At 39.7% G+C, this 27,073-nt stretch overlaps 1 protein-coding gene across 2 annotated transcripts in view; it reads right to left on the bottom strand.

The window, feature by feature from the left end:
- The window catches only part of LYRM4 (LYR motif containing 4), a 155,797-nt gene that overhangs the window by 78,806 nt on the left and 49,918 nt on the right, over positions 1 to 27,073 (bottom strand). Inside the window, exon 3 of one of the 2 annotated variants that reach the window (XM_036921277.2) lies at positions 26,974 to 27,061. The exons of the other annotated variant lie outside the window; for it this stretch is intronic. Coding sequence (XP_036777172.2) covers positions 26,984 to 27,061 — 78 coding nt within the window. The 3' untranslated portion in view covers positions 26,974 to 26,983. Of the gene's footprint in view, positions 1 to 26,973; positions 27,062 to 27,073 lie in introns of those variants that run through there. 2 annotated transcript variants of the gene reach the window in all.

Genomic DNA, 27,073 nt, shown 5'->3' with positions numbered 1-27,073 from the left:
GGCCCATCAGAGCGTTCAGGCTAGGATGTCTAACTGGACGAGGGCAAACACACTGTTTGCAGTGATTAGAAACCTGGTTACCTTTTTAAGAGCTGTTTCAGTACAGCTGGAAGACGTTTGCAAGACAGCAAAAGGGGAGCTCTTGAGTACAAGTCACCCTGCAGAAGAGGAAGGGAAGAGAGCTAAGCAGGAGCTTGACGGGAAAGCAAAGGAGCCCAGGCGTCTTTCTGGATGTGGGAAACTGGAATGTGCTTTCCGGAGAGAGCAGTGGAGCTGGATGAGAAGGAGAGAGGGAGTTCCTAGGAGATTAGACAACTGAAGAAGCAGGGTTAGCAGGGTCTCAAAGGAGGAAAACCCTCTGAATAAAACAATGAGGCAAACGAGGGGAAACAATAAATGACAAATGGGGGAAATGTCTGTGACAAGTATGACAAGAAACAGTGTAACAGGGAATTAATAAGAAGAGAAACACACACGGTTAATATACACAAACTATCCTTATCTTGACCCATAATTAAAGTGATGCCATCTTTCACAAATGGGATTGATAGAGAAAAAAATGTTTGATGCTCTCAAGGCTGAAAAGTGAGAGAGAAGACAGGTCTTCTGGAACAATAAACTGCAGGCAATGTGGTAATGCAGGTCAAGTTTTCAGTGTCCACACCCTCTGACTCAGCTCTCTCTGGGCCATGTACTAGGTACCAGGATGTCCACTGCTGCACTGTTTGTAGCAGCAAAAAGCCAAGACCAATGTAAATGTCCATCATTAAGGGACCAGTCAAATCACAATGCAACCGTGCTATGAGATACTATGCCACCGAAAAGAAGAATGCGATATGGGAAGATACAGTGTGTTGAGAGGGAAAAAAAAGAGGCTGTGGAAAAGTATTTGTGGTGTAATGTCATCTGTTTTAAACAAAAAAGAGCACACATGCACGCACACACACACAAACACAAATCTCTATATGCACAGGACATTTCTGGAAGGCTATGTAACAATCTTAAAATAGGAAGTGAGATTTAGAGTCAGGAGAAGAGGGTGAGGAGAAGAACTTTCTTTTGCCTTTTTTAAAAATCTTGAAAATGTATTATTCTGATTAAAAAAATTTAATTAAATAAATGTAAAGTTCAGAGGGATCAAGTTACCCAACTTGGAAGTCACAGGGAGACTACTGATTGCGTTTTCTGTTTCCCTTTATTTTAACATATGATAATGATAATTTTACCAAGTAGTCCTCAAGAGCTTGGGCTCTCAGTCTGTGTGTGAACCCTGGCTTCCTTGCTTATTTACTGGTGACGTAGGCATGTTCATTAACTGACCTAAACTTCAGGTCCCTTATCTCACAGTACTTGGGAGATCAAATGAGACAGTACATGTAAATCATTAAGCACAGAGCTTGGCAGAGAGTAAGTGCTCAATAAATGTGATTTATTATTTATTAACAGAACTCTTTGCTTTTGCAGTTTTAGTGCCCCATTACATAAAATTATTACTTACTTTTGCTTTTTAGATTATAGAACATTATTGTCCTACTGTAATTTCACAACAGCCCCATTTTTACTGAGTTTCTGAAAAATTAAGTAGTTTGTCTAAGATTGCAACCTAAGATTTGAAAGTAGATCTTCTGACTTCATGAGTTTCTCCCTCTTGACCACAGCTGTCTGAAGATCAACAAACTCTTGTATTTTGACATGACTTTATGTTGATTATAAAATCCCAGGCATTAGAGACCATGAAGTTCTACTTACTCCTTTGGTACCTTGGACAGAGCAAACAAATTCCCACAGCAGGGATGTTTCTGGGTTAGAATTCAAAGAGTAAAAAATCTAGGGTCCTTGATCATGGTACACACTAAGATCTTATAAGAAAAGTTGTATTAGAGCTGTGGACTGGTCAGCCTAAGGTGCTAAAATTAGTTTTCCATATTATAGATCAATTAAATTAGAAAAACTAAATTGATGTCTGATCAGGGAAAACTGAAACCCAAAGTTTCCATTCTAAAACTTGCTGTGACCCTGTAGTTACTAGTTATGGCATATAAACATGAGTTATGGATTATGAGAGGTGCAGCACTTGCTGTATACTGAGGATTATAAAAGATGCTGCAGGAACTAATTATGAATATAAAGTATTCCAACTCTACTCTTGAGAAATGAAAATCTGAGATATGGTCATAAATATTCTTTTCCACAAATAATGGAAAATCTTCTAATAGTCTGAGAACTACTTATTAGAATGAAAGCTACTGTGTCTACAAATGTGGAATGGTGTGATGACAGTAAGCCTGAGAAAGCTGCTTGGAGAATGTGGTCTTAGTCAATTTTCAGATTTCAATCTTGTAAGCTCAAGTTTCTGAACTTGAGCCATGGCTTTAAGAAACCCAGATATCATATATAAAACTTTGTATATATAGTTATATGTACTTCTGGGGAAGGGGTGAAGAGTTTTTATTAGATATAAGGCATACATATTCTTTGACTCATTAATTTTAATTTTAGGAATTTGTCTTAAGAGTCAGGTATGTAAATGAAGATATTTATGGCCATACTGTAACAGAAAAAAAAAGAGTAAGTTTTCAACATTTAGGGAACAGAATAAACAAATCATGGTAAGCTATAAAATGAAATACTGGAAGCCATAAAAAAAAGTCTTGAGGCAAAAGAGAACTGAGTCACATGAGAGATGTTCACCATATATTAGGTAAAAATAGTGTGCAGTTATGATCCCCAAAAGTGCTCGAAAGGCAAGTGCAAGTCTCCAACTTCAGTGAAGTCAATTGTCCCAGTAGGTTTAATGATTGTTACATGCAGATCAAGGAAGTGATCTGCAGCCCTTCTAATACCAGACTGACCCCAAGCCTCTGAGTGGTAACAGTGGGGCCATGTGACACTCTGGAAGATATAACTCCACCATGAAACCTCAGAATGGTTAGTAGGGAGGATTTTCACTGAGTCTTGGGCTAAGATCATGAGTTTGTTAAACTGGGAGAATTCTGACAAATTAGTGAGAAATGTACCTGACTGTAAGTTAGGCTTTATTATTAAAAATGGGCCCCCCACTGATATGTAGAAGGTAACCAGTGACAGAGAATGAAGAAAATCACCATTTTGCAATGAGTAAGTAAATAACTGATTCAGGCATGGTGCAAATGGGTCTGAAAACTGTCAGGCAAAAGGTTGTTGGGGAATGGGTTATCTTACTTACAAAGAGAAACAGGATGTTTATAATAGAAATATCTGGTCAAAGGCAGCATAAACCAATAATGGTACAACCGGCATTATGGGCCTCCTGATGTGGTACACTGGAGAAGGCCATACTCCCTATGCAGTGCTCTTGACGAGTACTCAGTCTTGTTTTTTCCAGTTTTTTCTTATTGAAGTAAAGTTAATGTACAACATTCTACTGGTTTCAGATATACAACATAGTGATATGAGAATTACATACATTACTGAGTGCACATTACCATAAGTGGAGTTACCATACATCACCATACAAAGTTATTACAATACTATGGATTGACTATATTCCCTATGCTGTACCTCTATCCCCGTGACTTACTCACTTTTTAACTTAAATTTGTCTTTCTTTATCCCGTTCAGCTATTTTGCCCAACTCCCTCCCCAGCAACTTCCCCTACTGCAAACAACAGTTTGTTATCTGTGTTAGTCTATTTCTATCTTGTTTATTTGGATTTTAGATTCCACATGTAAGTGAAATCCTATCTTTTCCTGTCTGATTTATTGCCAAAGTGTTTATTCTGAGTGTAATAACAGAAATAACCTGACAAATTCAGATTGGGTAACATTCTAGGCTAAAAATATTAATATGAAAATTAAAAAAAAAAAGGGGGGAGAGGAACTCTTCTACATTAAAGGAGACTTAAGAAACCCAACTACAAAATGCAATGCTTGATCCCTGAACGGGTTCTGGATTAGGAAAAAAATCATAGAAGGTGTTAACAGCACAACTGGAGACATTTCAAAATGGACACTAGTTAGTATGTTCTGATGTTCAATTCTAAGGTGTGAAATAGTATTGTAATCATGCAGAAGAATGTCTTTGTTCTAAGATGTCTGCAACTTGTTCTCCAACAGTTCAGTGAGAAAAAAAGGAAAGGAAAGGAAACAGAAAGCCAAAGTGGCAAAAATGTCAAGTTAAGTAAAGGAGTTAAGGAGTTAAGTAAAGGGTAAAGCATCCATTTTTTTAGATAACTGACAAATTCATGTAAAATAATAATTTTTAAGCGACCATGTAGAGAATAACAATATGCTACTTTTGATTCAGAAAAAAACATGCTTTAGAGACTAGTTTTAATAGTCAGCCCATACGCTACCGTAGGTTCCTATCACTGGCACTGAGGCAACACCTCCCTGGTGGAGCGCACACTTAGAAGAGCAAAGAGTAACCTCTTCAAAGTTAAATGTGCCGACCTCATCAATGTTATCAGTAAATATCCCAGGTATTAGGAAATTAAGATGAGAATTTTAACATACAAGAAAATGTTGATATCCCCTAACATTAATAAACTAAGAAATCAATTTCAATCAAAATGCAGAGCTAACCCACCTCTTCAGAGACATGAGATCTGTTTCCTTTGCGGTGGAGTACACTCCCTGCAGGACCTCATGAATGCCATCTATAGAGCCATCATTTCAGGCTGAAGATGACCAGGCTGGGGGTGGAGCTGGGTGAAGAAGTGCTGGCCCCGAGGGCAGTGTTTGGCCCAGTTAGAGCAACATCCTCCCCTGGTGAGCAGGATTAGAAAAGTGCACTCACCTCCCTGAAAGTGCTCTAGATGTGCTCTGAAAAGGCACCCCTCACACACTCCCCCAGCTGTGACATGCAGAAAGGATCTATTTTAAAAAATGCAAATTAAAAAAATATATGAGGTCCTGATCATTACTATACTCTTGGGACAATTAGACCTTTGTGTCTCACATTTCCCTCTTGTTAGAGTAGAGCAGAATGGTTGTGAGGGCAGGTCACCACTCACATGGGAAAGTGCCTCTGTGGGGGTGGCATAGCTGTCCTCTTCTATGACTGGATTAACTCTTCTATATTGGTGCATGCTTACGACATCAAATTCACAACAAGCTGTGTGTTCTAATGTATCCAAAGTGTGTTTGGGGATAACTCCTTAGTTCAGGTTTATAGTTTGGTAGACACCCGTAGTAAGCATGAAGTCCTACAAGGGAAGGCCTAAAATACAAGGCTCCTTGAATAAGAAAACAAAAGGGCAGAAATGACAAAAAGAACTTGGAGTTATAGTACACTTTCTTCTATGCATGAGCAATAAGCTCTATTTTCAGCATCTCTGTACACTGTATGTGATGATTTCCCCATAAGATGCACTTAAAAAAATTGCCTTGATAGCTTTATTAAAAGCAGTATTTCTGAAGACTTTTTCAAGCTGTAGTTCATTAGCCACTTCAACTGAAGCAATACGTAAGGGAAGGGCAGATTCTTTGATTCTTCCCAAAGCATTCCATCTTTAGAGATTAGAGAAAAATGGCCTGAAAGAAGAGATTTTATCATCTTAGCAAATGAATTCTCTATGTGACACTTCTATTCTTCCTCTTTTGGTCTTTAAAAAAGAGGTATCAGGGAATCTAAGAGAAGTCAGGGGACAGGATAGAGGGGATAGAGTTTCCTAAATGTTCAATAATGCTAAAAAGGCAAACTCGAGTTGTTCTCTAATTAACAATCTAAGTAACAGGACACCATGTCTATGGATGACATGGAGAGAGGCAGCCAGGGAAAGAAGGCCAGAGACCCTGACAACCTTCCTAGGCTGAAACTGAGAGGCATTTGGTAACAGACTTTGGAAAGCCTCACACAGACGGGACTATAGGTGACTTAAAAGGAACTTACTAATCAGAGTCCACCTATGGTTTTGTAAAGAGGTAGAGGACAAAGATAAATTGGGAAAATGGACATACTGCACCGAGATATCTGTAATTTCCCTCACTTTAACAAAATCAAAATTAATGGTGCACATTTAATATTAGGTGCTTTAACAGAAACACAATCTGACAGTTGAAAAGTATGTTAAGGAGGCCATGGTTGGCTTCAACAGGCTTAAAGACTATTAGTCAGGGTCCTGCACAGAAACAGAACCAACAGGATGAGTGTATAGATGTAGACAGATTTATTTTAAGGAACTGGTTCAAGTGATTGTGAATGCGGAGGCTCACAAGTAGGGCGTGGGTCAGCAGACTGGAGTCACAGAAGAGCTGCAGTTGTAGTTCAAAGGCCTTCTGCTGGCAGAATTCCTTCTTGCTTTGGTGGAGATGTGTTAGTCTTTTGTTCTACTCAGACCTTCAAATGAGTGGATGAAGCACACTCATAGTTGGATGGGTAATCTGATTTACTTAAAGACTAAAAAGTTAAATGTCAATCTCATAAAAAAATATATCCTTACAGAAATATCCAGAATAATGTCTGACTGGGTATCAGGGTACCATGGCCCAGCCAAGTAGAAACATAAAATTAACAATCACAAAATTCTACCTTTGGAGCCTGAAAAGAAATATCTGTGACCTAGGGGGAGTAAATCAGAACCCAAGGAATGATTCTAAGGTGGGAAACCCAAAACAAGCTACTGCAAGGGCTGAAATGATAAATATAAAGCTATGAAATAAGATAAAAACTCTCAGTAAACTGAGAATAGAGGGGAACCTCCTCAACTGAAAAAGAGTATCAACAAAAAACCTATAGCTAACATTATACTTAGTGGTGAGAAACTAGAAGCTTTCCCACAAAGAGCAGGGCAAGGCAAGGACATTCCTTTCCCTCATTGTACTGGAAGTTGTGGCTAACGCAGTAAGACGAGAAAAGGAAGTAAAACGTGTACAGGATGGGAAGGAAGAAGTTATGAAGTAACACTGAATGTCATGTTTTCTGTATTAGTTTTCACTCACTACTTTTGATCTTTACCAAAAACCAATTAACAAACCCCAAAAACACCAAAGAGAAGTTATGAGGGATCTGTAATTTAGCAAAATCACTCTACTTATTTCATGCATTAACAGAATAATGCATATAAAGTGCTTTCACATTTACAAAGTGTTTTCTCATTTCTCATTTCTCTCTGATCTAAAAACTCTGTAAGGTACAAGGGTTGTTATGCTCATGATTAGTGGAGCCAGAATTCAAACCCAGGTCCTTTAACTCCAAATCTTGTGGTTTTTACATGATAATATACAAATTTCTAGGGTATATTCTTCTCTTCTTACAAATACTTAGGTGTTAAAATATGAATGCAGATTACTAATGTGAGGTTTTAAGTTTCATCTTTTCTACTTTCTAGACCTATATCTCATGATAGGGAAACATACAGAGTCAAATCATAGAATACTATAGATCTGGGCTGTCCAAAATGTTAGTCACTAGCTACAAGTGGTGATTTAAATATAAATTTAATTAAAAGTGATTTAAATTTTATTAAAATATGAATATTAATATAAATTAATTAAAAGTAAAACTTCAGTTCCTTAGACAAAATCCCAGGACCAGATGGCTTTACTGCTGAATTTTATCAAACATTTAAAGAAGAGCTAATACCCATCCTCCTTAAAGTTTTCCAAAAATTAGAAGAGGAGGGAATACTTCCAAACTCATTCTATGAAGCCAGCATCACTCTAATACCAAAACCAGACAAAGACACCACAAAAAAAGAAAATTACAGATGAATATCCCTGATGAACATAGATGCAAAAACACTCAACAAAATTTAGCAAACCAAATTAAAAAATACACCAAAATTATCATCCAACATGACCAAGTGGGATTTATTCCAGGGATGCAAGGATGGTACAATATTAAAAAATCAATCAACATCATATACTACATCAACAAAAAGAAGGACAAAAATCACATGATCATCTCAACAGCTGATAAAAAAGCATTTGACAAAATTCAACATCCATTCATGATAAAAACTTTCAAAAAAATGGATTTAGAGGGTACGTACCTCAATACAAAAAGGCCATATATGACAAACCCACAGTCAACATCATACTTAATAGCAAAAAGCTGAAAGCTTTTCCTTTAAGATCGGGAACAAGACAAGGATGCCCACGCTCCCCAGTTTTATTCAACATAGTACTGGAGGTCCTAGCCACAGCAATCAGACAACACAAAGAAATAAAAGGCATCCACATTGGCAAGGAAGAAGCTAAACTGTCACTGTTTGAAGATGACATGATATTGTAGATTAAAAAACCTAAAGAATCCACCCCAAAACTATTAGAACTAATAACTGATTTCAGCAAAGTTGCAGGATACAAAATTAATATACAGAAATCTGTTACATTCCTATATACTAACAATGAACTAGCAAAAAGAGAAATTGGGAAAACAACTCCATTTACAACTGCATCAGAAAGAATAAAATACCAAGGAATAAACCTAACCAAGGAGGTGAAAGACCTATACTCTGAAAACTATAAGATACTCAAGAGAGAAATTAAAGAAGACACCAATAAATGGAAATACATCACATGCTTATGTATAAGAAGAATTAATACTGTCAAAATGGCCATCCTGCCTAAAGCAATCTACAGATTCAATGCAATCCCTATCAAAACACCAAAAGCATTTTTTAACAAACTAGAACAAATAGTTCTAAAATTCATATGGAACCAGAAAAGAATGCAAATAGCCAAAGCAATCCTGAGAAGGAAGAAGAGAGCTGAGGGATTATGCTCCCCAACTTTAAGCTCCATTACAAAGCCACAGTAATCAGAACAATTTGGTACTGGCACAAGAACAGACACATACATCAGGGGAACAAAATAGAGAGTCCATAAACCCACACACATATGGCCAATTAATATAAGATAAAGAAGCCATGTATATACAATGGGGAAATGACAGCCTCTTCAACAACTGGTGTTGGCAAACTGGACAGCCACATGTAAGAGAATGGAACTAGATTATTGTCTAACCCCATACACAAAAGTAAACTCAAAATGGATCGAAGACCTGAATGTAAGTCATGAAACCATAAAACTCTTAGAAAAAAACATCTCTTGAATATAAACATGAGCAACTTTTTTCTGAACATATCTCTTTGGGCAAGGGAAACAAAATAAAAAATGAACAAGTGGGACTACATCAAACTAAAAAGCTTCTGTATAGCAAAGGACACCATCAGCAGAATAAAAAGGCATCCTACAGTATGGGAGAATATATTTGTAAATGACTTATCCAATAAGGGGTTAACATCCAAAATATATAAAGAGCTTACATGCCTCAACACCCAAAAAGCAAGTAACCCAATTAAAAAATGGGTGGAGGATCTGAAAAGACACTTCTCCAAAGAAGAAATTTCAGATGGCCAACAGGCACATGAAAATATGTTTAACATCACTAATCATAGGGAAATGCAAATTAAAACCACAATGAGATATTGCCTCACACAAGTTAAGATGGCCAACATCGAAAAGACTAAGAACAACAAATGCTGGTGAGGATGTGGAGATAGGGGAACCGTCCTACACTGCTGGTGGGAATGTAAATTAGTTCAACCATTGTGGAAAGCAATATGGAGGTTCTTCAACAAACTAAAAATAGAAATTATAATTTGACCCAGTGATTCTACTTCTAGAATGCAGGAGCCCAGTTTGAAAGACATATGCACCCCTATGTTTATTGCAGCACTATTTACAATAGCAAAGATATGGAAGCAACCTAAGTGTCCATCAACATGGACAAATGAATGGATAAAGAAGATGTGGTACATATATACAATGGAGTATTATTCAGCCATAAAAAGAAAAGGCATCCTACTGTTTGCAACAATGTGGATGGAGGTAGAGGGTATTATGCTCAGTTAAATAAGCCAGGTGGAAAAAGACAAGTACCAAATGACTTCACTCATTTGTGGAGTATAAAAACAAAGCAAACTTGAAGGAACAAAATAGCAGCAGACTCACAGACTCCAAGAAGGGACTAGTGGTTACCAATGGGGAGGTGTGGGGAGGGTGGATGGGGAGGAAGAAGGGGATTAAGGGGCACTATAATTCACAATCACAATGTAGGCAGGTCACGGGGAAGGCTGTACAGTTTGGAGAAGACAAGTAATGACTCTATAGTATCTTATTATGCCAAAAGACAGTGACTGCAATGGCGAGGGTGACTCAGGTCTTGACAATATGGGTTAATGTTGAAACCTCAATGGTTTTCATGTGAAACCTTCATAAGATTGCATATCAATGATACTATAATAATAATTAAAAAAATGAATCTAAAAGCTGATAAGGTTGAAAAACAGTCAGTAAAGGTGATAAAAAAAAAAAAAGTTCAGTTCCTTAGTCACTAGAGCCACATTTCAAGTATTCAACAGCCACATGTGCCTAGTGGCTTCCATGTTAGGTAGAGCAAATAAATGCTTCCATTACCAGAGAAAGCTCACAGGATTTCAGAGGGTAATCCAGTTATTCCCTTGTGAGCTGAAAGGACCAAGACCTAGTAGTTATGCAACATATTGAAGATCATACAGAAGATGTAAGGCTAAAATTTCAGTCTCTGGTGAACTCCAGTCTGCTGTGTTTCATACTATAGAATAATCTTACTAGATGTCTTAAATCCAACAGTTCCACACAAATATTTATCAACTCAGAGTTAGCAGAGGCTAATTTCTAGGTATTCTTTTAAAATAAACTTCCCAACTTTCCCTTTCAAGCTTCTAAACTCTCTTTTAGCCACTTGAGTAAGGAACACAGAGAGGCATTTGTTGTTCATTAATTCAGCAAATATTTAGCTACCTACTTTGTGCTGAAATTAGCTAGAACTGGTTTCTGTTGACTGTAACTGAGAATCCTGACTGCGGATAGAAGGGGAAGGGGCTGTGGGGAGGGAGAGAATGTGGAGACTATCTGCCAAACTGTAATTTGCCTTTAATTAAGAGTCAACTTTATGTTCCTTAATTTGGGGGTAAGAAAAGTAATGCTACCTCCTCGATAAACTGAAAGCTCCTTGAAAGCCTGGCTCATGTAGTTCCTAACAGATGTTGTTGAAGGCAACATATTTGACAAGAGTTTTGCCTTTTGGGGAAAAGTAGAGGACGGCAATAGTAAGAAATAACAGCCATAACCCTTCTTCCAGCAACATGGGAGACTGGTCAGCATTCACCTTGACCCATGCTCACAGGTGCTCCCTGGTGTATTGCTAATAATGAGCACCAGCTTTGCAGTTCTTAATTTTGAAATTTCTGGTCTCTGGCAAAACAATGAGGTGCTAACAGCCTTGGTATAACCTGTAAAATGCTCTATTCCCTCTCCTCATCTCCAAATATAAGGTGTAAGACCTATCTCATGGCTTAGGAAGATTAAATGCAATAAAACTGTTTAGTCCTACAAAAACATCAAGTATTTATGACCATTTTTTTAAAAGCTCTTCAGTAGAGGCAAAAGTACATCTTATTTTTCTATTTATATGGAAAACTATTATCTTTAAGGTTACAAATTATCCACCCATAAATGGCCAAGTCAGAAATAAGGAAAAATACAAAAACAGTTTCATTACTATTGGAGCTTCTGGCTTTAGAAAGCTTTGGTAAAACTTAACGGTGGTAGACTTTAGCTTTTTAAATTGTTTACCTCATTAGCAAAATATGTTTATACATGCATCCTTAAATGTAATGTTCATATTTATATTTACTCATAAATTATGTACATGTGCTGTGCTACTAAATTATACACACATTATAAAGTATACATAAGACTATACATTTTAAAAGATGAGAAGACCTATATTTCCTTCTTGTACCTCACAGCAGTGTCCTTCATAATAATCTTCCTACCTCAACTTGGCGATCCAGAGGATGACTGCTTTAAACAAGAGCAGTACTCACATTAATGTTTTAATCACTGGTTGCATTAAATTGACCTTACTTGGCAGAGGGATATTAAGAACATTACAAAATTCCACAGTTGGAAGCCGCTTTCACAATGACCTCAGTCAGCCTCAGCCTGGACATCCTCTTTTACATCAGGGGCAGGGACCACAGTCTTGGAAGTGGCTTGTTCAGGTACTGAATGGCTGTTTTATTTTTAATTCACATAGTAATTTCCTTTCTTTCTAATACAGAATGTATGCTGCACAGGGGCAGGGCCAGGGACTAGATCTGTTTTATTGCTGTATCCTAGTGTCTATAACAGTGTCTAGTACATAAAGATTGGTAGAAATAATATATAAATGTTGAATGATTTTTTAGAGAATTCTGTCCCTCCTAGTCTCACTATATAATGTAATAACCCATATATCACACATATGTGCCAAGCACCATCATAAGCACTTTTGCATATTAGGTCCTTGAATCCTTACAGCAGTCTTATAAGGTAGGTACTGTCATCACTCCTATCTTGGCTGAAGGAACTGGGACACAGAGAGGTCAAGTGACTTGCTGAAGGACAGTGACTGGTGAGTGGCTGAGCTGGGATTTGCTGGAGGCAGTGTGGCTCCTGGGTCCACTCTCCTGCCTCCTCTACAACACTGCCCCCCCACCACGTTGGAGCACCGGCCCCATGTCTGCTGTTTGGATGCAGAGAGATAATGTCTAACCCTCCTTCACGTGATGATCTTTCAGGTACAGGGCAACAGACCTCCTAAGCCTTTCACATTCACCTCTTTTCTAAGCCAAATACTCTAGAGTCTTTAACTGCTCAGCAGGTGATGGGGATTCAGTCTTGTGACACCTGCGTCTCCCTCACTGTTGGGTTTGGTCAAGTTTGTCCCTGAAAGATTAGAGCCCAGCTGTGGACACCAACAGCCTTGAGTTTGAGTCCCGGCCTTGCAAAGTCACTGCTGACCCTGGGCAAGTAACTGCAGCTCATAAGTTTCAGTTTCCTCTTTTGAAAAATGAGTTGATAAGAGTTCCTTCTTTGTTCACTGTCCTTTTGTCTAAATTTCTTTCCCCAGGAAGATCCTTGGCACAGCCTATCACTCTCAGGAGAGACACACTGGCATTCATTTAGATGGTGATGTTGAACTTTATGGGAATATGTATTGTACTGGCTTGGGAAAGACCTTTCTTCTATTTTCACTGGAATGATATGGCTCTTTAACTTAATTTTATATGGTGATACCGACTCAATTCTGTCTCCTGCTGCACAGTTCCTTCTTCCTCATAGGAAAAAAACCCTCATAAAAACAATTTATAATGCATCAAAATATTGACAGAAAACTTAAGCCCTAATGTCTGACAATATCTGTGGGCATGATTTATTATTGAAGTTCCACTGTTATAACTTGGCAATTAGGAAATATTGATAAATGCAAACACATTATTGATGTCAATTAAAAAAGCACAAGACTGATGAGCCTCCCACAGTGCTTTGACACAAGCAGTTAGAGAGTAATGCCCATCGATACACATCTAACCACTATAAATGCCGAGGGAAATTAGGCTGCCAGGAAACAAAGGGTGTTTTCACAGTAAAATTGGGATTATTTAAACAGATGAGCATCTAGTCCACAGGAATATCTGACAGAACCTCAAGTGAAGTCCTACTGAAAAAACTGATTGCTCACTCGTGATTCATGATAAGGTAGGCAAAGGAGGTGTAAGAGGAGCCAAAGAACATGGCACGTTGTCTCGGCCAAAGGTGGGCCAAGTGCCTGGGCTGGCTGGACCTGATCATGTAAGCGAGGAGCCCTCACCAAGGGCAGCTTTTGGGGTAGTATTTGGAATACATTTTAATATTCCCAAGTAACTTGTTTTAGAGGACCTGAAAAGAGTCTTGAATTTTTTTAAAAAAATAGAGGACATAAACAATAGAGGCTCCATTCTATATGTGTAGGGAGAGGCAGAATTTGAGCCTCGGTTACTGAGAGAGGATGGAGGTACTAGGAATTTGCAAAGGAGAATTGGTTAAAGGGGAAGGGAAGATAACTAATTAAGTGTTGATCACAGTGGGTTTCAAGTGCTGGTAAAAGACCCAAGTGCAAATATCTACTAGACTGAGGCCAACAGGCTGCATGAAAGAAGAAGACCAAATATGAAGCTTTGAGGAGTCAACTGTATTAGCCTGTGAAGAAGGGTAAGGACAAACAAAAGGCTGAATGACTTAGTGATAAGGTCTATGCTTTGAGACAGCAGCTGAGTTTTTGTAGGGAAGAAGCTAGAATTAAAAAAAAAATCAACTAACCCCTATTGTGGGTAAGAACTCCACAAGGCACTATGGGAGGCAAAGAGCAACACCCTTGTGCATCTGGAAAGATCAAAGCTCAGAGAGGCCATGTGGGACAAGGAAAGAAGGGGACTCTCACCGGAGCCTCTGGCTGCCCAAATCATACCATCTCTTATAAGCTCTGTACAGTCAGCAAAGGTGTAAACTGGTTCTCCATCTACTGAGAACTGGAGTTTAGATACAGAGAAGGACTGGTCTGAGGTCCCTGTGGACAAAATAAATAAATAAAATAAAAAATCTTAACCTTCCTTAGAACGTTCCAAGAGCAACTAGATCACAGTTAACCTTCCAATCTAAATCTGGTGGTTGTTACGTATACTAAACCACTTCCCATCTACTGGGATGGCTAGAATCAAAACAGGTAAGTGTTTGCAAGAATGTGGAAAAATTAGAACCCTTGTACACTGCTGACAGGAAAGTCAGTTTTTGGAAAACTGTTTGGCAGTTCCTCAGAAAGTTAAACATAGAGTTACTATATGACCCAGCATTTTCACTGGTAGGTTCATACCCAAGAGAAATGAAAACAAACGTCCACACAAAAATTTGTACATGATCGTTCATTATAACATTCACTAAAGCAAAAAAGTGCAAAAAACCCAAATGTTCATTTACTGATGAATGGATCAATAAAATGTGGCATATTCATATAATGGAATATTATTTGGTATTAAAAGGGAATTAACTGTGAATACATGCTACAACATGAATAACCTTGCAAATATTATGCTAAGAAGCCAGTCACAAATATAAATTCCATTTATATGCAACATCCAGAATAGGTAAATCCACACAGATGGAAAGTAGACTGGTGCTTGCCAAGGGCAAGGGGAGAGTGGGCTGGGGGGAAAAGGGGTCATTGCTAATGGGTGTTGTGTTTCTTTCTGGGGTGATGAAAATTTTCTGAAAATGACACTGTGCTAATGGTTGTACAACTCTGAATATACTAAAAGCCACTGAATTGTATGCTTCAAATAGGTGAACTTTACAGTATGTGAATTATATCTTAATAAAGCTGTGATTTAAAGAAAAAAAGCATACACTCACTGTTCTAGCAAATTGAGGCACACGATCTAGTGAAATCTACGCAGTATCAGCCTTCACTAGGAAGAACAGATTGAACTGTCAGATGGAAACTGTCTCAGAGAGATTCATCCCTGTGCTGAACCTTAAGTGGTTCTGGAGGTGAGGAAAATTGGACAAAGAAATTACCGGAAAACTGCTGGAGAGAAATCTGGTGCACTGGCCAGGCCAACCCACCCTGGCTCAAGCCTGATAACAATCCTTCGGTTAGAACCTTTGGTGTTTGTCACTGGGCTGGCTCCTAAAAGCTACTGCCCTCCTGTTTCCACTGGTCTCCTTGCAGATCTGACAGTAGATGTCAAGGACAACTTGTGCAGCTGAGACAGGGCTGCAGACAGTTTCAAGGCAAGCCAAAGCAGAGAGCATGCTTCCTACCAACAATTTTATTAGCATATTTCTTGGTGTAGAGCTGCACTAAACTTCTTTTCTTCCCATATATTCCCATGAAAGGAGAGAAAGTGCATGACTTCCCGAGTGATTTTACCTGCCTTGGAATCTGACTTGGGAAAAGGCCTGCTTCCAAAGGACCTGCGGATGTTCTTATTGCCAGGGTTATGTGACAGGCAGAAGCGCAGGATGGATGAGCTACAATTTATATGGGCAGCAGCCCTCAGTTGTACTAAAAAATCCCCCCAACAGAATGTTAATTAACTTCTGTGGATGAAGACTGCATTCCCAAGATGTCTCTGCCATTCTTTTGGCAGTAAGCCTTATTATTCTACTTGTTAGGAATAAAACAGCAGCAGAAGCACAGAACCCAAGAATGGACTAACAGTTACCAAAAGGAAAGGGACTGGGGAGGATGGGTGGGAAGGGAGGGATAAGGTCGGGGAAAAAGAAAGGGGGCATTATGATTAGCATGTGTAATGTGTGTGGGGGGCATGGGGAGGGCTGTACAACATGGAGAAGACGAGTAGGGATTCTGCAGCATCTTACTATGCTGATGGACAGTGACTGTAATGGGGTTTGTGGGGGGGACTTGGTGAAGGGGGGAGCCTAGTAAACATAATGTTCTTCATGTAATTGTAGATTACTGATACCAAAAAAAAAAAAAAAGAAAGAATACTGCCTTGCAATATCAGTCTGAACCCCAAAAAACATATCAGGAGCATGCACTCTGTCTTTCTTGATGTGAGCACATGTGATTTTCAGTAGTAATAAGAGTTTCATTGTTTAATATATAAGAGAACTTAAACAGAGTCTGAATCTCTGAAAAGTGCAACAGGGTAAAAATTATCCCCAGAACAAAGGTTTAATTAAGAGAGATCCAGAATTCAGTAATCACAAAAATCAAAGACAACTTGTGCACTAGACTGCCTTCGGGAGAACATGCACTTTGTGCAGGATGACTGGTTGGCATCTTCCCCAGCTTACTGTAAACTCCTGGTTCTCAACCTTGGTTGCACCCCATAACCACCTGAGGAGCTTTAAAAATCCTGATGCCTGAGTTCCATCTGCAGAGACTCAAATTCCATTGGTCTGGAGTGGCCTGGTGACAGGGATTGGTAAAAGCATCCCAGGTTCTAAGGTATAGTCGAGGTCGTGAACCACTAGCAGAAGGCAAAAAGTCCTGTATTTGAAGATCCCACTACAGGCCAGGTAGCGTTTGGTTCCCTCAGCAACACAGTTTAAAATATAAAGTTGAGTTGAACTAAATTCCAAGTGTACTACAACATATAGGCACAAAACATTTAAAAATTAAGAAAAAAATTTTCATTTTCTGGGTAAGCATAACATCGTTGTTTTGAGACTGGTTCTAGTTTTTCTTCCTAAATACTACGAAGTGCTTAGAAAACTTGTGTATGATTTAAAGTATCCGAGGTGACTAAGTAAGTGTAACACAGGTTTTTGATATGGAATGTGGCAGTGTTCATTTAGTTGCGTATCAAGAAGGGGGTGTGAGCAGTCTGGCTAGCCTTGGTACTGTTTGCCTCAAGGGTCCTGTGTGCACTAGTGCATGACAGGCATGCATACTCTTCCCCGTCCAGCCAAAAACTTCAGATTCCTGACAGTGGCCTGGAAACATACCAAAGCCCCAGATGACCATCAAGAGGAGGTAGGGGTTTGATCAGCTCAAGCCACAAACTATTCCATTTCTCTGAATGAGTCATTTCACTGCTCAGAATGAATCCTCTTCCCAGCCTTCCGAACAGCTCTGGGTCTGGTCTCCTGGCTCACATCCTTAGCTAGTGGCTGCTGTCTCTAGAGGAAACAATCTGTCCTTCAGTCGTGCCAGCAGTAAGGCTCTAAGAGCTCTGAAAGCGTGGGCCCTCTGTACCTCTTTTCTGTGTATACCAGAGGGTGCAGGGCATGGGGATTCAGGAGCCACAGAGCTGTGGGTGCCTCCCCAAGACATTCCTTGACTTTGAGCACTCACTACCTCTCAGCGGAAAGGGGTTTCCAAGGCTACAAAAGTACATCTAAATCAAGTTTTTATGAAATTCACTTTATCAAAATACAATGAAAGGATCCTACTATAAGGCAACGTGGGATGGTGATGGAAACCTTAGCTCAAATCCTGGTTTCAACAATAATGGCTATGGAGTTTCACGTTCCTTAACTTCTCTGAGTTGATTTCTTAAATTTCCTGTGCCTTAGTTTCCGTACCTGGAAAGTGAGGAAACTGCAGAGTAGATGTGACTGAAATGGTCCATGCGAGCAGCATGCAGCATACAGTAGGAGATAATGAAATGTTGGCCTCTTTGTCTCCACAGTCAGTAAACAATCATAACCAGAATTAGTTTCTACAGGTGCTCAATCAACCTCTCATTACATTTTCTTGGTAATCTGAATCTTCATAATTAATTTGTTTACACAAAACACCCCGGCAAGAACATCACTGCATTTGATTCTTCCTACATTTTCAGAGGTGTCTGAATTCACATAAATAGAGTCCCCCCACAGGGTAAAGGTGAGTAAGTTATATCATATTGAGGACCTTCATGTCCACAACACCTGTAGTCCATGTAGCTCTGGAGAACTGATCAGACGGGTAAGGGGAGTTTGGCTCAGTTATTTAGTACCTGGTTTCCTGAACTTGCCTGTGATTCTCCACCCATGATGGAGAGGCCGATCTCCCAACTTCCAATCTCATATACAAATATACAAATATGAACCTTATGCTATCCCAACAGGCTCCAAAGAAAGACAGAGGCAACAGAAGGACCACGCAGTCTAACTCAGCAATGAGTCTTTCTCATTCAAATCGCTGGGCAAGAATTACTTGATTTAACAGGCCTTTCCAAAGTGGCTTTGGTCGGTCCACTCTTTGTTTCTCAATTCTCCCAAGAAAATACGAATAGATTGTCATAAGTTTGTATGTCAGTAAGTATGTCGTAAGTATGTATGTCAGGGTTGCCACTTGTCCCAAAGAAAGAAAGAACTATTATAACTGGTTATGTTTCTAATTATTGTTCCCATGTTATGGATAAAATTTTGCTAGCTCAAGTAAGACTTTTTGCTATGCTGATAAAAGTTATTCCATAAATGGAGTGAATGACACTGAGACACTATTAAGAAATTCCAGTATATATAATTCAGTCCTTTAGAATTAAAGCAGATAATCCATTTGATATTTTCTAAGCACCATCATTATGTAAGGCCTTATGATAAGTGTGGAAACAGACACAGTCCCTCTCCTCAAGGAGACAAGGATAACAAAACCCCAAAACTAAAAACATCATGTGCCACTCTCATTACTTGGCTACCTGTATGTGGGCACGTGCACATGAAGTCTGTCCTTCGTCTGCCATTAGAAAACAAATTTCTCAAATACTGACCATTATTAGCTCTCTCTGCCCCATTTAGGTTATGTTCCAGTGGCCAGGAAATAATGTTTAGGCATACAGATTCTCTGAAATGAGCATTACAGAAATCTAAGGAAAATTTCGTCCAAGCTCTGTTGAGACGTATCTTGTTCATCAGGCATTGTTCTGTGTACATGAGTGTGGACAGAAAGATAACAGAGGAATCAGCTCTTTCTACCCATAAATCCTGCTCTGCTAGGCCAATTAAGGGTGCTGGGTTCTGCCTTCCCATCTTCTGAATTTGAGCACACCTCTATTTATTCAGAGTAAAGCACCTCCAGCTTTCACTTCCAAACACCAACTTGCCCTACCTGCTAGTTTTATTTTCCTATAGCCTTTTGTTCATTTCAAAGCCTAGCAGTCTGTGATGTGAGAGGAACCTTAAAATAAGGAAGTAAGATTATGTGCACTAAATATCCCTTTTGCCCTCTCACTTCCATTGGGTGGACAGACTTTTATTGGCATCTGATAAATATTTCATACAGGAACTGTCACTTGCAATTTAATCTTCACAGTTCTACCTAAACGACTGAAAAGCATTTGGAAAAGTCAGACCAATATTACAGCGAGTACCGTACGCCAAAAGCCTCAGACTAGCAAGGCCTCCGGAGTCAGCTGGGCCGGGGCTAGAGCACAGGACTGCCTGAAAGAAGAACTGGCAGCTACTCCCTTTCTGTACAGTGAGAGTCTGAAACCAAACCGAGACACATCACAATTAATTTAGCACTTGAGTATTTAAAAGAAGTATGGAAAAACTATTTGAAGCATGGGGGAAGCTGAAACTCTTTCACGTATAGAACACACACATGGGCCAGGTACCATCCCATGTGCTTTACAAACACTGTGCCTTCACCGTTCTCACTTCCCTAAAAGTGGGAATATGTGTGCCTATTTTATAGAACAGGAAAACGAGTTAAACGGGAAGTCATTTTCCTAAGTTCATAAAGTCAGGGAGTGATAGCCAGGATTTGAAGCCACTCCTGTGCCCTTCATGTCTCCCATTGGGGTAAGAAAATACAAAGAGAGTTCAGGAGCCTCATGTCATACTGCCAGGAGTCACCTCATCGGATCCCCTTTTGTTCTCAGCTTATTCTGGCAGAGCCAGACACTAATTTCCAGGAGTTCATGGCTTCCTTTCTGATAAGGAGGATGGCCACTTCCTCAGCCAAGGCAGGAGCTTCAGTTGGAGGGCTGTTTAGGGGAGGTTAACTCTACTGACTGGTGAGCAGCTTGCTGACTTCAGAGAGTGCCAGCACACATAATCTCACACTGTATTCACAAAGATGCTAAGAAGTACACAGGGCAGGTATCTTTACACATCAGAAGACTTGTGGTCAGAAAGGCCAAGCCTGTTATTTAAGCCATGAGTCAGAGGCAGAGTCTGGGCTCTGAAACTCTTGCTTCTGTGTCTTCCTAACGAGCTACCTTGCCTTTATTATGATAGCATTAGCGGAGCGCTTACTGCATTGACAAGGCACTGGTATGGCGGTGTACAACTCTCTCTCTCCAGATGCTCAGAGGCTAAGGGCAGAGATGGCTGATTAACAAGCCACTGCAGAGCTTGTAATAAAGGTCGCGAGAGTCACACTTCAGTGCTTTGGTGGCCCAGAGGACCAGAAGTTGCCAGCAGGCTCCGAAGGCCTTCCCTTGGGGAGCTGGCCAATGCAGGAGGCTCACTGAGCATTCGCTGCGTGCTTTGTGCTGTGCTGGCCCAGTGCACATGGGAGCCCAGCCCTCCGGGATCCTGCAGTACAGCTGAAGACAGAGATGTCATTGCCTCCAGTCAGGAAGCAACAGCAATGTTGTGGAGGCAGGACATGAAATATGACTCAATGGGATAGCCTCTGCACGGCGCAGGCATGCACAGGAGGCAAGCTGTTTTTCTACTGGTTTCCTAAACTGCCTACGTATGAAAAAAGAGCGGCCGATGTCTCATAAGAAAAAATGGGCTCAGCTTAAAAGAATATTTCTGGGAAGAAAACTACTTTGGTATTACACAGACACCTATGCAGCCAGCTATAAACTTTAAAGGAGAGCATACTTAGTCTGGCACTGCTAAGGTAGAAGCTCGCTGGAAGCAAGAGGAAAATGCACGTTGTTCTTTGTTCTGGTCTCCCCCTTCCCACCCTACTCCTCCTCAGAAGGTCTGGTGAGCCTCAATTAAGAAAACCTCACTAGTAAATGAGGTGTTTACAATCTGTCAGCTGTGTGAAAGGGCAGCATCTGTACACAGTTCACAGACCCCCTCAGGTCACCAAGATCCCTGTAACATTCCTGCCATTGTTCTTGGATATTAAGGGATTTTACAAAGCAGAGCCAAAGGCTTTTCTCACATGGGCCCTGCTGCTGAGGCTGACGAGGAAGGCGGAACATTACATGACTCAGTGTTACCATTCCTCCCCTCAACAAGATGCGCTGTCTGTGAGATCTGGGGAGTCAAGTCTCCTTTCTAAAGTCAGTTCAGCAAATAGAGAATGTCAGTGAGGTAACTCACCCTTGGTCAAAATCCAACACTCACAGGTATGTTTCTGGGACCTAACAATCGTTACCAATCATTTTCAGAATCAGATGTCAGTTGTGAAAGGGACCCTAGAGAGGAATGGAGAGACCCTTTCCTCAGCCACAGGAGGAAGCTGGCACGTGAGGACTGCTGCCAGCTGGCAGGTGGTTGGAAGCAGAACCCAGGTCTGCTGGCTCCTGGGCCAGCCAGCACTCAGTTGAGTACTTACCGAGCTCCAGTGGCATGGCCATCTGTGTAGACAACTCTGGAATGTACTCACTTATTAGTGAAATGTAATAATCTGTTGAGAGAAACCCCAAGTCCAAGCTCAACAAGGCAGTTAGAAGTTTAAATACAGCAGAGTTATAAAACAAATTCTTGTGCTTTAGAGATCTTGGAAACCACTGAGCCCTATTCCTTACTTTTCAAAGTCAAGGCCTAAAGGGTCATGGACTTTCTGATGACGCTATTGCTAATTTGTGATAGACTTTGAAGGGGAATCCATGTGAGCTCCGTGTTGGTGCTATTTTCACTACATTAAGGAAGTGAGATGTGTATGGAGAAGTCCTTATTAAGCCAAATGAAATACAACAGTTTGAAGAAAAACATTTAAAATACTGATTTAATAGTACACCAGTATTATTTAGTAAAACCAAGGTTATTATAGTACCACATCTTAGAAAACTTTCAGAGCCTTTTGATTACCTGACCAGTTCATGAAATGCCAGCCTTATTATCAGACTGGGGAAGAGAGAAAATTTCTGACACATCATTTGGCTCTGGTATTTAAAAAACATGGCAAGTACAAAACTAACATTAACTGAAATGGTATTCCTTTGCCTTTAGTAGAAAAATTGAGTGGTGATAATGTTTTAAGAGATTAAATACTGGGAGCAAGGATAAAGAGCTACTGAACAAGTGTCAGGATTTAAATTTAGGTGTATCTTGAGCAAAGTCTCTTCTCTTCTCTTACCTACCACTCCTATCATGTCTCTGAATAAAACAAGCACAGCTTTTCAGACTGATAGATGTACAGTTAGGAGAAATCATTTCAAAAGCACCAATGAATTGATCCATATCTTCATTTACAGATGAAACCCATCAAATCTGAAAAAATACAACTGCAGACAGCATATGCTCAGGAATCGACAGCACGTTCTCATTTACATGCTGGGCATGGGGTCATTACCTCCCTGTCACCTCAGAAGATGTGGCACAGAAACACAAATTAACATCAACGGGGTGCGTCCCTTCTGACCTTCCTAGAAGATGGGGCACTGCTCCTTTGTCATTTTGGGAGAAGATCTGCATAAGCATGACTGGAATTAACTCTGATTTCCTGAAAGGACAAGCCAAGCAGTAAGCATCAGGAGGTTTCCACCAAAGGGCACTTCAGTGATAGCTTGTCAGGAAAAGTACAGTCGGAGCTGCAACCTTCAGATCTGTGGGGAGATTCTGAGCAAACACTTCCTAAATAAGGGGGCTGAACTTTAACATTTTCAGACTGTGGTGTTTGTATGTTTCTTTCTTTTGAAGGCAGACAGAGTTGAGGAGTTTTTTGGAGAAATGATAAAGCAGACCAGCCCTTAGAGATAAACTATTCATGAGCCCACAGAAGGTAAGCTGTTACCTTCTAATAAGAGCTCCAAATGAACAGTTAGAAAAAGCAGCACAAGTTTTGCTTCTTCTCTCATCTCCAACATCTTGTTTACCTTCTTTCAAAAGAAGGCCACCCACAGTATGATCTCTTTGAAGAACTGGCTAAAATGTGAGAACAGTTGCGGGCCGACCATTCTCCTAATTGTGTGTCCTTGGGAGAATTACTCAAACACTCCAACTCTGAATTTCCTCATCTCCACACGACAATGATAGTATCTTCTCACAGGGCTGCTGTTGGGAGAACCACACGATGCATTCCAAGCGCTCAGCGCACAGCATCTGTGAGTGCCTGGAGAGGGTGCAGTAAACCAACACTGGAAACAAGCACGTGTCCTCACCACCACCACGGTCATCAGCAAGATTGTCTCTTTACAGATGTGGTGAGTAAGGCAAATAAGGAACTTGCCCCATATAGCACAGTAAGTTACTACCAGAGCTGAGATTATCCCACCTCTTGCCTATACCATCTGTGTACTTCCTGCCCCAGAGTTGATGACATCTACTTCCAGTTTAGGCACTTCAGCAACAAAAACACTTCTTTAAGAATTCTAGAGTGAGCAGCTACAGTAGAGCAGATAGGAGGATAATATTAATTGCAAAATGAACCATGTGCAAAAGCTTTCTATAAATAGCATTACTTCTGCCTTCTTCATGAGCTTGTGGGAACATGGAAATATTCAAAAGAACCATTACTGAATGTGAAAAGTGCAATGTGAGATAGGCTTTTCCCAGAAAGGAAATGGTGTCTTGTTTTGTGCATGTTGCCCTTGGAGGGACCAAGCAAATTTAATGGGCCATCTCCAGCTGAGAGGCATTTCTTCTACAGGAATGCCAGCTGTGGGAATACTATTGCCCCAGACTTGAGGATTTACTGGAATTTCTAGAAAAAGCAGAGGGAGGAAATTAGTTTAAATTCTTGTAGGAAGAAGTATTTTTATAGTTGCAGAAGAACTATATATTGAACAGACTAAAAAAAAATGAATGTCTTACATAAGCCAAGGAAGGTATAAAACTAAGCAACCCTCCCACCCCTGCTTTCTTAAGCTTTGACAGGGGCTGGGGAGTTTTTCATTCATATATCCAAAGATATAGGGTTCACTTAGGGGGCAATTCTGGTCACTATATATAAATTCATGTTGATTTCCTGAGGATTTTTATTGAAGTTCAAGACAGAATGCTTAAATCTCCTTTGCCTCTGACTTGATTTTTTGTTAGTTTTTAAATATGTAGATTGATCCTTCGATCTAATTTTAGTTGACCAATATAGCATAGGGGGAAGTACTGCTCTGATACCCTACATATTTCTGTCTGATTAAATGAGTGACCAGATGAGATCTAGAATGGAGGAGAAGGAAGGGTTTGTCTCCAGAGGATCGAAATGAGAAGGAACTCTACAAGGTTGTGATGGATCTTATAATTTCATCCCAACTCTGTCTCCAAAAAGCTTATAAAGTCACTTCATAATTACATGGCAAAAAGAGGGCTCTCAATAGACACTTAAGAAAAGAATATTGTGGGCATGGAATTGAAAACTACATTTAATTTATCTAGCAGATGTGTTTAATGTAGCTCAGAAGACAGAGAGGGAGCAGAGAGAAGTCAAATCAAGAAGAAACTTGTACTAACGTTAAAGTCTGACTTGAGGAAGGCATTCTCATCTTTCATTTGCCCATCATTTATTATATTATTGCTCAACTGTTGTTTCATTTTCACTGAAAGAAAACATTCTGGTCAGAGATATGCTCTAGTACTGGTGAAATATCTTCTACCAGGAAGAAGAGGACTAGCAGCAGAGGTAGATGCTAGCAACATTAATAAAATATTTCGATTTTTTGACTTTCCTTGTAGCAGAAATGTTAGACCAAGAGAAGTTTTTGGAATGTATGATGGTATAAATACATAGCTGGCTTACAACTTTGCTCATCTATAGTGCAAACTCTGCAGAGTTAAGATCTTGGTGAAAATCGGCCAAGGAAAGCTAAGCATTAGAGTAATTTAAAGTGTATCAGTAAGTTTCTGTGAATAAAGAAGATGGGGACAGATACTTATGCGAAATGCTGAACCACAGAATTGTAGAACTGAACGTAGCCTTAGAAATTACAGTATAATCCATTGATTTTACAGATAAGAAACTAAAGGCTCACAGATATAAATCCTCTTGTTTAAGTTTCAAATGACTTAAGCCTCCTACCCTCAGGCACCAGTGCCTGAAGCATTTAATTTTATTTTCCCCAATTAAGAAAAAATGATGACTAGCTATAAGTCTTTTTTGTGGGGGAAGGAGAGATATTTTTTATTGTGGAAAAAAGAACAGATAAGATTTACCATCTTAACTCTTTTTCAGTGTATAGCTCAGTTAAACACATTCACCTTACTGTGCAGCAGATCTCTAGAACTTTTTATCCTGCAGTATGGAAGCTCTGTACCCATTAAGGAACAAGTCCCCTCTCCTTCCTCTCCCCAGTCCCTGGCAACCACCATACTAAGTTTTGTCTCTGAATTTGCCTACCCTAGGAACGTCAGAGAGGTGGAGTCATACAGTATTTGCCCTTTTGTGACTGGCTTATATCACTCAGCATAGTATCTTCAAGGTTCATCCATGTAACACGTGACAGAATATCTTTTTTTTTTCACGGCCGAGTAATATTTCATTGTATGCATATATACCACATTTTGTTTAGCCATTCATCCACTGGTAGAAATTTGAATTGCTTCTACCTTTTGGCTATTATGAACAGTATGTAATTCTTTTCATGTATTTTTAAATACCCTTAATGTAGGCAGTAATTTTCTTTTATTCCATCAAAACAACTGCCAACTAAATTTTAGAGTCTCTCCCAAACTATCAAAATGGTACTTAAGGGAAATGTGTACATGAGGAGAGACAGGGAGTGCACTATGACTTTCCCCCAAAGGACCTAATTAAGCCAGTCCTACCTTTTCCCAGGCTGTTCTAAAGGATGATTACAACTGTGGGTAAGATATTACTTGTAACTCAGTTTTAACCACTACTTAGGGCACTGGGGCAAACGCTGCAGAGGCTGACAGTGAAAGAAGACAGTCACTGTTCACTAGCTTCTCATTTCACAACAGGCACATTAAGAAACTTATTGGTGGACATTTCTCTTGAGACTACATCATAAAATGACAAATAAAAGTAAATATAGCTTCAGAGACTCTTATCTATCAATATCCAAAATGCCAATAAATTGGGCAAACTACTTTGCTTTCAGTGATCTACAAATATAATAATTAAGTGTAGGCAAAGAAACACTGAAAATGTTTATCTCACACATATACACCCAAGTTAACAAAAATGTGTGCTACTTGTAATATCACCTATTTCTTCCTATCTTGAATGGCTGTAAATAGTCTGCTCTTAACTGTTTACTGCAGGTTCATAATCTGATTCTGATACATACACTATTTGACCTGTTTCATTAAAAAAGAAACTTGCTGATAACAATTTGTAATCACAATATAAGTTGATCACAGGGATGGTAGTACAGCATGGAGAATATACCCAATGATTCTGAAACTTCTTACTACTTCGATAGATAGTAACTGCACTAGAGGGGGTGAAGATTTAACAATATGGGTAACTGTTGAACCACTGTGTTGTATATTTGTAACCAACATAAGATTGTATATCAGTGATACTTTAGTAAAAAAAAAAAAAAACTAGCTAGAGGTCCAGCTTCTGTGCTGGTCACATGATGGGCCAGTGGCGGCCCAGCCATGGTCAGTGCAATACGGGGCTGGAGGTTGCGGTGGTCATAGCATGGCAGTGTCTTCGTTGGTGGCTGCTGTGGTGGAGTCCCTGCTAAGGGTG

Source organism: Manis pentadactyla, chromosome 16, assembly GCF_030020395.1.
Source record: "Manis pentadactyla isolate mManPen7 chromosome 16, mManPen7.hap1, whole genome shotgun sequence".
NCBI classification, from domain to species: domain Eukaryota; kingdom Metazoa; phylum Chordata; class Mammalia; order Pholidota; family Manidae; genus Manis; species Manis pentadactyla.
The sequence above is the reverse complement of the archived record's forward strand: the minus strand, read 5'-3'. Positions and strand labels throughout refer to the sequence as shown.